General features: G+C 39.1%; 1 protein-coding gene across 1 annotated transcript; it reads left to right on the top strand.

The window, feature by feature from the left end:
• The first annotated feature begins 27 nt into the window (after positions 1-27).
• LOC310891893 (uncharacterized protein) lies at positions 28-15,983 on the top strand. The gene is made up of 8 exons (XM_083854119.1): positions 28-253; positions 760-822; positions 1,549-1,722; positions 2,816-2,908; positions 7,846-7,941; positions 10,421-10,477; positions 12,382-12,486; positions 14,960-15,983. Exons 3-8 carry the CDS (start codon positions 1,654-1,656, stop codon positions 15,080-15,082), a joined length of 543 nt encoding a protein of 180 aa, XP_083710245.1. The 5' UTR covers positions 28-253; positions 760-822; positions 1,549-1,653; the 3' UTR covers positions 15,083-15,983.
• The last annotated feature ends 17 nt before the right edge of the window (positions 15,984-16,000 follow it).

Raw genomic sequence — 16,000 nt, 5'->3', positions numbered from 1 at the left:
CAATTATTTTGTGCAGAGTGCTTAAGGAAAAGAGTGGTATATTAAAAAAAAATTGGTGAGTCCTTCAGTTGTGTTTTTAATAATACCACTGCAGAAATAATTTCATGGCATTCCCTTGTCCTACCTGTTTTTGCTAACAGATAGTGTGGACCTGAATGCAGAAGAAAAAGCTGCCCTAATTGCCAGTACCAAATCTCCTATCTCTTTTCTCAGTAAACTGGGACAAAGCATCTCTCGGAAACGTACTCCAAAGGTAACCATACCCTGGTCTTGATAACAGCTGTGTCTATTAGGCTGCTGTCCAAGTAGGTGGTACTACAAATGGATGCGTCTGTCTGCTATGTATCTACAAAAGACCATGTGTTCTTCAGCTCTTGTCATGAGACAATACATGACCTTTAGAATTACATTGGTAATATGCACTCTCAATTAGTGGTATATTTCGGTCTTAAAATCCTAGCTTTTTGGTAGAATGTGGGGATATACTTTGTATTGGAACACAATCGATTGCTCAGTTCCCAGTTTGCTGGAGGTGTTGAAGAATGTCAGGTAGAGTTTCCAATATATGAAACCCCGAAGTGGGAGGGGATGACACGCAACAGAAAAAAAACACCTTTCTTTAAACAAATGGGGAATGACCTAGAGAATTAATCAGTTGTATTACAAAACTTATTTAAGTGCACTCATGTCATTTGTCTCAGACAAGAAAGGTATGAGAATCCTTATCTTTGTTTTCTTTCTTTCTTACTCTGTTTTCAGGACAAAAAAGAAAAGGAACTGGATGGTGCAGGAAAGAGGAGGAAAACCAGCCAATCTGAGGATGTAAGTATTATAGTAAGTAAGGTGTCAGGGAGAAAAATATATCTGGTACATTTCTTTGTTCCCATTTCAGTCCTTTCATTTTCTGTATCCAGACTGGGCTTATGTGGGAATTTCTAAATTAAAATTAATTCTTCAGAAGTTATGCTTTGTTGTATTTATAGAGGAAATATTTTACTGATGCTTATGAAAGAAGAGTACACTACAAATGAGATATTGCAGTTGCTCCGTATTCTATTTTTATTGCAATTTACTTTGATTTGGTGAGTGCACCAATAATAAAGTTTCATTTAGTAAAATCACGTAGTAGAGTCAGGGATTTCATTCATAGTTGAACTGTAGTCTCAGTTAGTGCAAAAAGCATACATAACCACAACGCTCCGCAAGGTAGTCCTTCAGTTCAAGTGCTTATAGCCAAATAGGTACAAGTGAGCTAAAAGTTAGTACTTAGAATTGTCAGCGAAGGTTGAAGATATCACTTTGCTTTATGCCAGCAGATTCATGAGTGTTTCAACTGTGGTCTCTCGGGTAGGTAACTGTGTCAAGTAAGGTTGGAAAGATAGTTTATCAGAACATTTGATGGCATACCAAAGAAAATTAAAATGTGAGCTTGCAAATGCATACCAATAGATTTGTTTTCTACACTGTTAGAAATCTATTGCACGAAAGGGGAAGAGAGAAAAGGTCATCTGGATGTATCTGTTAAATTTTGATCTCACTGGTTGATAGGAGGACGTCCCTCGAAGCTACAGAGAAGAAAGACCTACATTGGTGAGTGCCCTGACGGAGAGGAGAATTGATGCTGCCATTGGGAATCAGAACAAAGTCAAGTCCATGGCAACCCAGCTACTGGCCAAGTTTGAGGAGAATGCACCAGTGCAGTCCTCAACCTTACGAAGACAGGTATGAGATGGTTAATAAAACACTGTATTTTGGAATCATAGCACAAAATCATGAGTAATAACATGCATTCCTCAAGACTGGATGCTAGTGGTGCTCTTGTACTTCAAAGGCTGTCCTGGGGAAGAATGAAGGTTACTTAAAAGAGAAAAAAATTACATTTAGGAGTATGGGATGGAGAGCTTCCTAATGAAAGTCTACTTTCCTGTTACTGACAGTATAATGTGATCTCTTTCAAAAACACCTTACCAGCAATTAAGTTTCTGGTATAACTACTTTTGCTGTTGAAAAGCTTTCCAGGAACATCCCATTTCTCACCTCCAAGAGCTATCATTTAATTTCCGATTAGAACATTTTCATGTCAGGTTATATGTTTGTTCTTCTGAACTGTGATTAAGTATTTTTATCTTTATGTAAGCACAGCAGATAAATGTCTGGGAATTTCATTGCAATCAGGATATTTATATCATTTCAAGTGAGGCTTCCTGACAACTGCCGGTTATTCAGGATATTATCTGAACTACTGCAACTGCAGGGTAGTCATCTTTGAAGTGATGCCGAGTCACTTCAAGATGCTGCTAAGCTGTGTAGTGTCAGCAGTATAAGGTTCAGTATGGTTTAAGTGCCTGAGTTCTTGCTCTGCTGCATAGTCTATCTGGTGCCAAGCTTTGTGCCGCCCTGGCCAGATTGTGAACAGGACCTTATCTAGCTACTTTAAGTCTAGTTCAGGTGTATGTATGCTACATTGCACAGTGGTGTTGGTAGCATAGCATAATCTCAAAACGGTGATATTTATTTTACTGTTTACCAGTCAAATGTTTCCTCAGCCACTGCATATTGGCTGGAATAACCGGGCTGAATTGAAGAAACAATGAAAATAAAGGGAAGGTCAAAAAAAAAGTGCAGTTTCCCATTTGTTGATGTCTTTTCCCTTTTGATATATGACTGGCTAAATGAATTCTCCTCTACCCTATTTTTTGTTAAATGTTTGTCTGTCTGATTCTGTCTCTCATTCCTTTGGCTTTCTTCGAGTTTCCTTTGCTATTCTATCATCCCTCCTTGGTCCCAACCCAATTTCCCTACAACCTGCATGCAGCAACCTGTCCTGCCTTATCAAGAACGTGTTCACAACCAACCATCCAGCAGACGAGAGCAGGGCCGTCTAGCTCCCATGCCCCAGTGGAAACAGGTAAAGAAATTGATTATGAATATAATATGTTGCCTGCACCCGACACCAGCTATCACTATCCTGTTTTTAAACCAGTCCTTTTCCAGCAAAAACATCCTTTTTAATGTGTGAGTCCATTATTTTAAATAGTTTAACTTATAATGAATAAAATCAAAGTCTGCCTTTGGTAATAATGCATGGTTTGTTGTTTCAGGAGGACTTAGTCAAACTTACCTTGTTGTCTTATGCTAGTTTCATCTTCCTGGGTCTTCAGTGGATATTTCATCAGAAGCCTTGCCTATAATGCAATGTTGTATTGTCTGGAGTATTTCTAGATTATTCTCTTAGAAAACAACAGAGAATATGTAGGCAATTATTGCAGCCAGTGAGGTTAAAGATGTCATGCCATCTGTGGTATTAAAGCTTTTCATTGGTGTAAAGAGTAAAATTGATTGTCAGTTTTGCTGTTCATGTGAAATATTACGTGTTCTGCAATTAGAAGAGACATTTCAGTTTCTGTGGTTTTCCTTTCTGTGTGACAAACTTAGCTTTCCTTGCGAGCTTCTGACCTTCATTGCATTGCAGATTCCTGTATTACTATGGATTAAGTAAATTTTAGATTCTCTGCCACAAACAGTGACAGAATAAGGAACAACAGAAGAAAGATCAGTAGGTATCATATTTTATTTTCTCTTTTGTATGTTTTAGCCCATTGTCATTACTGGTATTTTTCTTTCAGCAGTGCACTTTGAAAGCAAGGCATGTGACAATCAATCTTTTCAGGCAAACAGGGATACTTATCTCACTGGCTTCCTCTCTTTCCCTGTGCAAATCACCTCCTCTTGTTTGGAGAGTGCTGAGATATATTTTTCTGGCAGCTATAATTTAGAGAAACATCTGTTTCTTTCTGGTTGCAGTTTAATCATAGCATGCTTTTGGAGGCATGGAAGGCAAGGGGAAGAAGTTTGGAAGTTCACTTTTTTGTGTGTTTATGGATTCATGGTGAACTTTATCCTCAAGGTATTCAACACAAGTAGTGCTTCATGTCATGACCAGTGCCATGATCTAGAAGATTTCTCTCCAAAGAAGACCCAAACGAGGGGAATTGTCAGTAGGACTGTCAATAGAGTCTTAAAAATGTCAATATTACATTTAGGTTTCCAGAGTCATTCTTTGTTCTTCTACCTTCTCATCAAAATCTTCTTTATAAGCTAATGAGGACTTTCAGGTGGATACTCATCATCCATGATTAAGACAGATTTCAATTTTTAAGAATACTTCCAGGTATAGGGGAGAACCCAAAGAAGTGATACAGAAGAAGTGTATGTGGCTGTACATTACCGGGTCGGTTGATGAACACGGCTTATGTCACCCTCCTTTTATTCAGCAGAGACATTGATGGCTGTCTGGGGGTACTTTTTCCCTCAGGATTGGTCCTGAAGTATTTGCTTGACTTTTTTCTTTGATGAGCTTTACTGTGTCAGCAGAAGATGGTTGGTTCTTGGGTCCAGAGTTCATTCTGGATTTTGCAGTGTTTTTCATCTAACAATGAAATGGAGAAGAATAAAAGCGGGTCTCAAAGATGCACAATATGCAGAATACATTAGGATCGAAGAAACAGTTTATATGGTCCCCTATTCTAAAGGTTCCTTAGGACTTGCCCAGGGAAATAAAGGACGTCAGTGGTCTTCACATAAAAACTAACTGGGAATATATAGAACCATTTCTTCTGGACTGATCAGAGATCAGCTGAGGCTGGAAGCCATGCACCGACCCAAGCAGCCAGCTTTGTCAAGCTTGGACAGAAATCCATCCTGTGGGAATTTGTTGCTGAAGCAGTGCTTCGGCTGACTGCTAAAGATTCTTAATTCTGTTTGCTTAGGCACAAGGAATCTGACTGCTGTGAGACTGCGTGTTACTTCGGTACTAAAACAGCTTTCTACAGTGACGTTAGGAACTAACTACAAAGTTATTTCCTGGGCCACAAATCACCAGCAGTGGAGCTGGGGCTGGGTACCAGTCCGTGTTGTTGGAGATGCTGAACAGCAGTGGTATGGCTCCTGACAAGGTCTTCAGGGGGGATTTGTGTTTGCTAGAAAGATCTGCTCATGAAGGTATGGTAAAGGGTCTCTTGTTTGGCACAAATGTCACAGTTCACAAGCAGAATCTTCTGTTCAGTGATTCTGCATAAGATATATCACATAATGAAAGACTTCTACTGAGGAGTCCTTTGAAGAGGAGCAAAGCAGTTCCTGAAGGGGACAAAGTGGTGACCTGCTTTTGAAGAAAACAAGTTGCCTCATATACTTGCCCGCAGGCAGAATGAAGTTGAGGTCCTCAGGGGTTCTTGGGAGAAGGACAGTTTCCAGTCTTGTGATTGATAGGTTTGGTCCTGCATCTTGGAAGCTACATGGAAGAGAAAAGTGTACTGCAAAAGCAGCAAGAATAATTATAGGGGAGAACTGGATGTTTGTGTAGGAGGTGGTGTGGGTTGGACCACCAGTTTTTTTGGAGAATTTACATCCGCCTTAGGCTGTGGCTTGTCAGTGTCTGTCAGGTGGACTTCATTAGCTGTCCTTGTTTATCAGTTTAAGTCTAGAATTTTGCTGTTCCGTGGAGTTAAAGAGTTACCAGCCAAACAGTTTCAGTTTATAATGCAGAGTGTCTCTGTGTCTGCTGTAGAGGTGGGATAGGGATGGCTTGGTATGACAGAATTCCTAGAAAGAGTGAAGTCGTGGCAGAATCTGTTCTGAAGTGGTTTTTACTTTCATCACAAGACCTTGTTATCTCTCCTGAAAAGGGAAAACCTTGAAAGGATCAAGCAGGTTAAAAACCTCCTCAGTCTACTGCTGTAAGCATTCAGTGTGGCCTGCATTTTCCTCCTGAATTAGATTGCAGTGTTTGATTTGTTGAACTACAATTCGGGAATGCTGATCTATGTTGTCAAAACTGGGTTCATGCTACTGTGAACTTCTCAGCAGCAGCTGGTAATGCATGAAGGTAATGTTTGTGTATGTGCACAGGAGAAACATGCAATTTTTTATGTGACATGGTATCTCCTAAAAAAAGCTGGATTGCATTTTGTGGTATGGTGGATAATCTCAAATTAACCTCTAGTCGTGCTAAAATATCTTCCACGTTGCGTTCTGTTGCTTTCCATTTTCACTGCTTTTGGGAAAGAGCATCTCATCAGGGATCATGAAGCTATAGGAAAGCCATGTAGTCTATCCAGAAGAGTATCTGAGTGGTTATGGTGTGGGAGACTAGCCCTTCAAACTGAATTTTGTCCTGGATTCCAGTCTTTGAACTTACGGTCTTCAGCATATTTCTGCCATAGTTTCATAGCCTCCTAATAACAAGAAGGTATGTGTGTAATGCACAAGTGTAAATCACTGATGTGTATGAAGATGCTTGTAAGATGGAGATCACGTGTTGTGCAGCACAAATCTCTTCTGTCTCTGGACATCTGATGCTTGTTCTTTCAAGAGGATTTCCTGATATGTGATAAAAGCGTGTTGGTAGAAACCCTTTTCAGTAATTCTGTTGGAATTGTGATTTTTAAAGATATGTAATATGTGAGATGACCAGTCAGCTGGAGCTGAAATCTCAGCAGAAGAGAACTTATACCAATGATTTCTGCAAATACTGTTTTCCTACTTAATTTCTCATTTAAATACGTTGATAAGTCTTTCTTTCCTTGTTCCTGTAGCCATCTTTGACTTCACATGCTTAGAGGTGCATCCTACTGGAGGACTGAATATGTACTTCATATACCCATACAATGTTATATTCTGTGATCTGCCGTGCAAAATTACACAAGTTTGGGAATATACAGAAATTTCAAATGCAAACTAGGCCATGGTCAGATGACAGTCTATGAACAGCTGTAGTGATTGAAAATGTTACCTCCCTTTCTGCTAGAGATTAGTGCTTTCACAGCTGAGCCTTTTGAATGCTCCTAATCCACTTCAGTGCAAAATCATGTGGCTTAGTTTAAGTTGCTTGTAGCATCTGTTTGAATTACAGTTGACTTTTTTGGTGAAGGGGAAGAGAACACCCAAATAGATGTTAGCACCAGCTCAGCTGTCAGGACCATAATGAATATCTATAATATCTTTACACAGCATGCTGTTTCTTTGGAGGCTACCTAGCAGTGACTCTGGATACACAAGCATTTCTTTTTTCAGTGCAACAATTTCCAGATACGCTCCAGTGAAAAGAAAAGGAAAAAAAAAGCAAGCATAAGATACATTAAATATCTAGAAATGGTGGAGAAAAGACTGTACGTAGCGGGGACATAAAGAACTAGCAAGGCATGTTCTTTCAGTATATAAAAATGAGGACATATATGCATCGTATAGTATTCAGTTTATTTAGTATGGCTACATACTGCCTTGAAAGCAGCTGTATTTCTCTTCTAGTAGAATGGCAAAGCACAGTTTAACTCGCCTGAGACGGTTTAATATCTGTAAGGTAGAGAAGCTGAGAACGGGATACTGTGACTTGAGTTGTATTGCTAATAAGCTGCAAGCAAGAGTAATCAGGTCAACAGGATGGATATTCTTAAACATTGCAAGGCACAGCACTAAGTAATTTTTCACGAAGCAACAAGAGCAGTCCAACTCTGCTACCAAGAGTTTCAAGTTTTACGTTTGACTGAGCATAAGACCTTGACTCAGAAACTGTTGGTTGAATTGATTATTGCTATAACTACATGTTTATTGGCTGCCTCTAGAGTTATCTGCCAAATGGATGTGTGATCATGTGAATATGGGTGAAAATTTTCTCTTTCAGCTTGGATAAAATGTGGCTTTAGGTCATTCATAAGAGCTACGAGCATAGGGTCATGGTCTCTAAGCTTATGCATTCTAGCCTGTCTAACAAAGTCAAGGGTAATGTTATCGTAGCTTTTCTACCATTATTATGATTTTTTTTTCTTTTTTTTGTTTTAAAAAAAGATGAGGAGTAAGGAACGTTGTCGGACCTGCCCCAAAAAAGTGATCATGCTCTCTTCTTCCACTCCACCTTCCTCTCCACCGTATCCCAGGCAGCAGGTGATTCCCTCTGCATGCTCTGTCCCTCTCTCTTCATTACTGCTTTGTACAAATGACTAAATCAGTTACCAGACATCCCACTTACAAATATATTTCCAATTTTCTTTTTTCAGAGGGTGATAGGGCTTCTTCAACCTCTTAGAATAGAAACACAGGTCAGCATTAGCTCAGAAGAAGCATCATTTTGATGATTGTCTAATGCACTGGAGATTCTGAGACTTTACTCTAGGGTAATTAGTAATTACAGTAGCCTTCTTCAGTTTTGAGTTGCAGCAAAATAGAACTGAAATAAAAGGGCCACGTCTACCTTTAAGGTATACATATGCTTCTTAGAAATTCAGTAGGTGTGCATTTGTCTAAGTATTAGAACTTGATCCTGTATTACATATAGATCATTCACTGGCCAAAGGCTCCTTTTTTCTAAACAGAAGTTAGTATGTTCGGAATAGTTCAGGGTTGGAAATTGCAACTTTTCTCCATCTCTGTTCTTTGTTTATAGAAGTGTGACTGAGAATTCGCTCTTGTATCCATGAAACTCTTTCAGATTTATTGTATGAAGTCCTTTTTTGAATTGTTGTTGTGGCCTGCACATGTCCAGTTTGGTCCTTCAGTTTCCCCCACATCCAGGCATTTGTCTCAAGAGTTTGTTTTCAGTCTGTCTTAGTTTGCATTTGAGTTGTGTTGTTCTGAACACAGTATATACATGTGAATCAGATGTGTGTACACATGTATTTGTTGTCCTTCTAGTTAAATATTACCTGAAATCTTTAAATATCTGTCTTGTTTGTTATACATGGTCATCCTGCTTCTTTGAGTTGTCTGTCTTTATTTTTGTTCCATCTTCCTACTGCAGTAATAAATTCTCCTCCTTCCTGATCAGCCCTTAACTAATCTTTAGTTGATAAAAAGACAGCTACAGTTCCATAGACCCAAATAGATTTCCCCGAAGGTGGAAAATGTTTCTTTGCTGAGCACTTGTTTTTCTATAAACTCTACTTTTAGCAGAGTAGAAAAGGGACATTCTTGAACATATTGTTTGACTTGTCTTACTACTGTGGTTTCTCAGAGTACAGTTACATGTTGCATTTCATCTGCCCTCACTACAGCCTGTGGATCACACTTCCTCTGCTGCTTCTCCTATGTCAGATTTGTGCAGACTAGTCGGGTCTGCTTACCAAACTGATTTACAATTGTTCTAACAAAAAAAGCAGTTTGTTTTCTGGCACACTGTGGACAGCGTGGTGCAAGGAAGGATTCAGGAATGCACATCTGGGTAAAATAGGTGGGGAAAGCCCTTTTCATTAGCAAAACCCACATCTAAACTGAGTTGAGTGTAATGAGAGATTGTATCATTACAGAATGGTTGTGGTTGAAGGGACCTCTGAAGATCATCTGGTCCATCCCCCCTGCTCAAGCAGGGTCACCTAGAGCACGTTGCACTGGATGGTATGCAGGCAGGTTTTGAATACCTCCAGAGTAGGAGACTCCACAGCCTCTGGGCAGCCTGTTCCAGTGCTCTGTCACCCTCACAGTAAAGAATTGCCCTCTCATATTCAGCTGGAACCTCCTGTGCTTCAGGTTGTGCCCATTGCCTCTTGTCCTATGGCAGGGCACCAGACATTGTGACAGATTTTCCCCAAGCTTATGATAGAGAAACTAAGTTAAATATTGAGATTTATTTTTTAATCTATGGTGTGGCAATCACTTTCCATATTTAAAAAATGGGCTTTCAGTTTCTGAGGACCCTTTAGCTCTGTATTTTCCCTCCCTGTCTTCTCCAAGTATTTTGTTTGTTTGTCCTGTGACTCTCTCATACTTGCCTAGTTCAGTCATGAGAGCTGACTGCTGCTGGGTCCAAACGTATGTAGACCATTTTCTACCTCATGTCCTGTAGGAAACATTTTTGCTCAAATTAAAAAAAAAAAAAAAAAAGACATTGTCAGCTTCCTCCTTTTAACTCAGAGGAATTTTTACCTCCTGTGTTACAGAAGAAATCTGTTAGAACCAGTTGAGGGACCTGCCTTTGGAGACATTTCTTCTTCCTTATTCTTTTTCTGAAATTGTCTTGGCCCACACCTCATAGCGAGTCAAATGGATCTATGTGCTTGTTACACTGATGTCTTTTAAAAACTCTGCACTTCTAATGCATTCATTCTACCAATTCCTTTAAACTTTCTATTTCTTTCCTTTGATCTAACATCACAGTAGATGTTGAGCGTCTTACCATCTTTATTGTACTAATTTTATTACACTGCAGTTAACAGATTTAATATGAATCTATATGAACTTTTTTTTTTTAATATCTTCCCTACAGGAACCAAGTCATTATTGCCATTTTTAAAATATTCTTCTCAGTAAACTGTTTTTCTATCATTATGACTTCTTTTCTGCCTACATTTTAAGAAAAATCAAATTCAGTCTGTTTTGACTAGGAAGTTGGTCTGTGATTGTTATTAAGCTCATAATTTGTTGCCTGCAGAGAAACAGGGAACCTGGTGCTGACTATCTTGGGGAGCAGAGTCCCAGACAAGGAAGGGTAAAGAGCATGAACAAATGGCATGGATGCTGATGACACAGCTGTGTGCAATACAGGGAGCAAATGTACTGAGTAGTGAAGCACTTATCCTAATGCTGCTGTTAACACGCTGAAACTGCTGAGAGTCAGTTAGGAGCAGTCAACTATTTCTGCGTGATGCCCACACAAACGCATAACAAGCCTTCATCAACAGTTTGCTATATGCTTGTATTTTGCCATAGATTTGGCACTTAAGCTCTTCCCATTCTTCTTTTTCTCTTACACCTCTTTTTGAAGTATGCTGTGGCTGTAGCAGAACAAGAAGAGTTATGTTTTGTGCTAATTCATGCGAACATGGTTGCATTGTGTTCACTGCTTGCTTTCTGGATGGTTAAACAACTGGCATTCCATCCTGCCTCCTACAGGCCAAAGTAAAAGGAAAAATGATGAGGCATTATTTAGTATAGAGGGTTGAAGCCTTCTTAACAATGAAATATTCAACAGCCTGTCTTAATGATTCAGTATTATCCAGAAGCATGGGAAAAGGAAAGATAGGCACTCAAAAGAATTGGTTGATTTGAATTCATATTGACAAATTAATTGACATTCCAGTAAAGGCTTTTAATGAATTAAGTCATAAATGGTAGCCAGCTATAAAACTGTTGTAACTTCAAAAATGTGTTCTACACAAAAGACACTTGTGGGCCGAATGTTTTCTGACAGGCAGTAGAAAATGAATAAGCATGTGTCTGCAGTGACACAGAAGCCCACAGCTTTACAATAGGCCCTAGTTTTAGTGAAAATGATCTAGTAGGAAGGAGTAGGTGGAACCGAAAGCAGCTGAAAATAGAGAGTATTATTAATGCCTTTGAATGGGAAAAGTGTTTCTCATTGATTGGGTGTGAACCCAGTTTTCTGTTCTGCTTTGGAGAACAGTTAACAGTATGTAGCAGCACTTGAGCTTTCTTGACAGATTAAGCCTGAGGTTTCTTCACACACACAGTTGTAGTTCCTGGTCCATTTACTTTTGAACACTACAAACAAATTAGCTGAAAGCTGTATGATGTTGCAAGTGATACTCTGTCCTGTACAGCAGGCCAAAAGTCAGGTCTTTGTTCCATGTCACTATGTGCAACACACAACAGTTCAGCAAGATTGATATGAAAGACCAGAATAGCAGAGGTGTCAGATATAGTGCCTGGGGTGTGTTGACACGATGGTGCAGTAAGAACAAGTAGGACAGAAGATGCAGAAGTAAAATCGGCAACTTCTGTGCTAGTTTGATTTTGCTTCAACCAGCCAGTCTCATTAAACATCCTCTCTTTTATAAGCACAGCATTCTCTTTTTATATACAAGCATCTTTAAAGAGCTTATTTAATTCTTTATGAACACTGAAATATATTGCCCTAAAAATGTGTGTTTCTGCGCAGAAAATCTGAGAAACACAAATATGTGCAGGTGTAGATGTGTAAAGGAAATCCTCGACAAACAAGCACTAGGGTGAAATAAATTGGTGAATAAGTTCCTTTGTGTATGATGAAGCCACATCTTGATGAAGAGTGGTTTTTTGTTTGTTTTATTTTGGGTTTGGGTTTTGTTTGGTTGGTTTTTGTTTTTGTTTGGATGGCAATGCCAGGGAGAGGCTATGCGCTTGTTTGGTTTTGGCTGCAGCTGTCCTAGGTGGGAAAGTTGTGGATAATGTCTAATTCAGCTGATTTTTTCTTAGCCTGGAGTGTCAAAATTTAGCTCTTCATTAGAACATTAATGCAGTACACAGTGGAAATGAAAACAATCATCGGTAGGGAGCTTCTTACTGCTCTGCATGTGAATTTCCTACCTTGCGTCTGGCATTTTGTTATCTTTTCCTTTGGGGGATTTTTTTTTCCTGGTTTGTTTACTTCTTCCCTCCTTCCTTATCTCACAGAGATCTCCTCGTTTTTTTTCTGATGACCAAGTGCCTGAGAATGTTGAACAAAGGGCATGTCAGCTGGCTGCCCTCCTGGAGTCCAGGCCTGCTGTGAGGCATCAGGTGACTACAGCCCTGCCTGTCTGGCGTCCTGCATCAGGGGGTGATTCTGGGTACCACTGACATCTGTGCTCAGAGGGGTGGAAAAATTCACCAGAATACAGGGACCATTGCCTGTACACAGTCACGTGGCTAAAAAGAAAAGATCACGCTCATTTTGTGTAGTATTTTTTATCATGCTTGCTGGTTTTTAACTCTTTCCTTGAGGAATGAGAATGTTTCTGTTTCACAAAATAGTATAAACAATAAGGTAAAAAACAGCCTGCAAGCTTCGGAGTGCATGCTGAAAAGCAGCTGGACCATGGATCAAGTCTTCTCACAGTGGTCATTTACCAGTCAGTTGCTCACCGGATTTACTTGCTTATGGAAGCAAGAACATTTGCGTTTTCCAAGCATAACTGCTGGCTCTGAAGTACTACTTCTGTGTCCATATTTCCTGTATACTTACTTCCAGCAACAGAGTTGGCAGCTTGTGCAGATTTTCTTTGATTCTATTGTACACTTTTGTTTTGTTTTGGTTTTGTGTTTAATATTCTCTCCTGTTTGTCTTCCCTGGCATAGGGGAGCATGCCAGTTTGAACTGTGCCTTCTTTTGTTTCTCGTTCCTAGCTGTTTTCGGTTACCTTCAACAGCCTTTGGCAAACTGGAGAGTGCCTTTGGAAAACACCGTCTACATAAGTGATTATTTTTTCAGAATTTATGGTTTTGAGTTAACTATCCAAAACCAAGCTGTCTTCTTGAGCGGGAGTATAAACAGGCCCAGAACTTTTGTTGATGGGCATAACTTTTCCAAGGGATGTCAAAAGGGAATTTATAACAATTAGGTCACTTTAAATTGGTGTTCTTTGGGGATGCAGTCTTTGCTGACGATTAAAATCAGTGAAGCTGTTCTCCAGGAAGGCAAAATGAACCTTTGGCTGGATTTGAAATAGGATGTTGGGGACATAGAAGAAACAATGAGAGACTGGGTAAGAAGACTCCTTTAAACATATTATCATCTATTTGTTAATGGGTGATACAACCGAAGATCTCAGTCATGATCCAAGGACAGCATGCTCACATGTATTTCATTACTCAGTTGAAGTAATGATACAGAATTAACACGGGGACCAAAACATTTACTTCCTACCTTTTGTGTTGCTCTCTAGTACTTCTAGGCTCTTTTTGAGGATGGAAAAGATTAACAGCATTACACTGCAAAGAAAAAAAAATCTTATTGCTGTATAGTGCAGAATTAAGGATGTGAGAAAATAAAGGGGAGATGTAGAACACAAAGTAGAGGATAGGATAAAGTGGATAAGGCAGAGAGGAAAAAGAAAACAGATGTTGGAACACTGCAGACAATGATAGATTATGATGTGGGATTTAAGGAAAGAAATCAAGAAAAAGTAGAATAGTAAGAGAGAGAAAGCAAAGTAAGAAATTTTCAGAAAATCAATTTGGTTAAATGTTGATGATCTTAAGTACAGAAAATTGGTGTATAAAACAAACAGTTACATTTCTGAAATCCCAGCTATTTTACATTTTGCCCAGTAGATTTAATCTTGAAGCTAGCCTATTCTAAATTGCTAGAAATAGCTGTTTTTGTGGGTCAAGCAGCTATATGACATTTAGTTTTCCTTTTTATAACCCAAAGCATAATTTTCTTTTTTAAAATTGAAAGTGGGTCAAATATTTGAAATTTACATAATTTTTTTCTTCCAGATAGAAACTGTACATTCCTATAAATTGCTACCAGCACTGTCTGATATGTTTAGCTACCAATTTTTTTTCCTATTTACATTAAGTAGGTTCTTGGGAGATGGGCATTAATGAACTATAGAGATAATGAGAGCGGCCAATTTTTGGGCTCTTCTGTGAAAAACTGGTTTCAGAAGGATGCACATTCTCAGTTTGGGATTTGCTGTTTGCCATTTGATAAGCAAATCATTGAAACAGCATTGAACAGCAGATTGCATTTTATTGTTTCATTCTTTTTAGCATGATGTTTCAAATCTGCTGACATTAAATGTTATGTTGGAAACTTGATGCTGATTACTGGCAACGCATACAAGTTAATTTCTTTCTCTTCCACCCCTAAGGAGAGCAGGCTTTTGGTTTATATAGTTAAAATATAGAAGAGGTCTCACATGGCCTGAAATACAATCGTAGTGTCTTGAGCCAGTAATACAGAATAATGGGAGGTTCAGGAGGAGCAGAGGAAATTGATCTGGGATCTGTGCCAGTGGTTTAGTTGGTTGGGTTATAGGAGGCTGGACATCTGTGGAAGTAGGTAACTGCTTCCAAATGGCCCTAAATAACTTAAAACCAAAAAAAAGGAAAATCCTGGCTCTCTAGGGAGAAAAAGACCCTTGTATCTTCTCTGATAATTACTTTTTTTTGCTCATGGGAAGAAGGGCCTGTTTTTGTTCTTATTTTCTCCTGTTTTTCCTTCATAGTCATGTATGATTGCTTTGATTTTTATTTTATTTTTTAGCCTGAGACTGAACCGTCTCGTCGATTCTTTGTTGACCAGTGGGAGCTCTCCCTTAGCCTCCGTTCTTCTAATCGCCCTTCTTCACCTTCATCTGACTCTCTTCGACAGGTAGCATTAGCCTGAGCATTGCAAGGTGCACTCAGCTGTGTCTGCTTGCTCCACCCAGGGACCTACCACAAGAGATGGCTAGGCTTGCACTGCTTCACCTGCAGAATGCAATATCTGTGCATATTCATGCACAAATGAGAAACAAGAGGCAGCCTGTTACATAGCTTGGTTATTGTCAACCCTAAACCAGTTTGAAACTAAGTATATTTAACATTTGGTGCAAATGACAAGGCTTCTGCTACATCCCACTCTCAAATCAGATTTTTGAGCACTAATGGTCTAGCTTTGGAGTAAAGCTTTCTTGTTTTGCTTGCTGCTTTTCTTGAGAGTTTGGGCCAAACAACAGAATATGTTTGTGTGTATGTGCTTAATGGATAGTATGAAGTAGAAAGTACTTTGGCTTTCTGAAAAATCACTGGGAATTTGAACTAGTTGCAGTTGTCATGTGTAAAACAAACAACACGAACTTGATTTGACCTAAGCTGAAGTGGGTTCAAAATGTTTCAGAACTTTCTACATCTTGAAGGCATTTGCCCAAGGGAGGAAAGATAAAATGCTTCACTAAAAATCCAGTATTAGGCCAGACGTCATGTATAGTAAAAAAAATATCAGAAACACAGAGCCCAAAATCAAAAATTCAGCAACTAAATTTCTCACACTAAATAATCCATGGTATTGTGAGTTAATATTAGCATAGTCACTGTTCAGGCACAAAACTTTATATGTATTGGTTGAAATTTAAAGATCCTGAAGCACCTGCAATTAAGGTTGGATGAAGGTTTCAAATCAAAACTTGTTCAGTAGAAATCCAGTTTCAGCTAAAAGAAAGTTTCTGTTAAAAGCACCCGCTTCCCATGGAAGAGCTTGAACTGTCTTTTAAGAAAGCTTAAATATCCTCAAAGGTTTCCTTTTAGAGGAAAATGGAAACCTCTT

Source organism: Anser anser, assembly GCF_964211835.1.
Source record: "Anser anser genome assembly, contig: HAP1_SCAFFOLD_768, whole genome shotgun sequence".
Classification (NCBI taxonomy): Eukaryota; Metazoa; Chordata; class Aves; order Anseriformes; family Anatidae; genus Anser; species Anser anser.
This window is presented reverse-complemented; position numbering and strand designations above follow the sequence as displayed.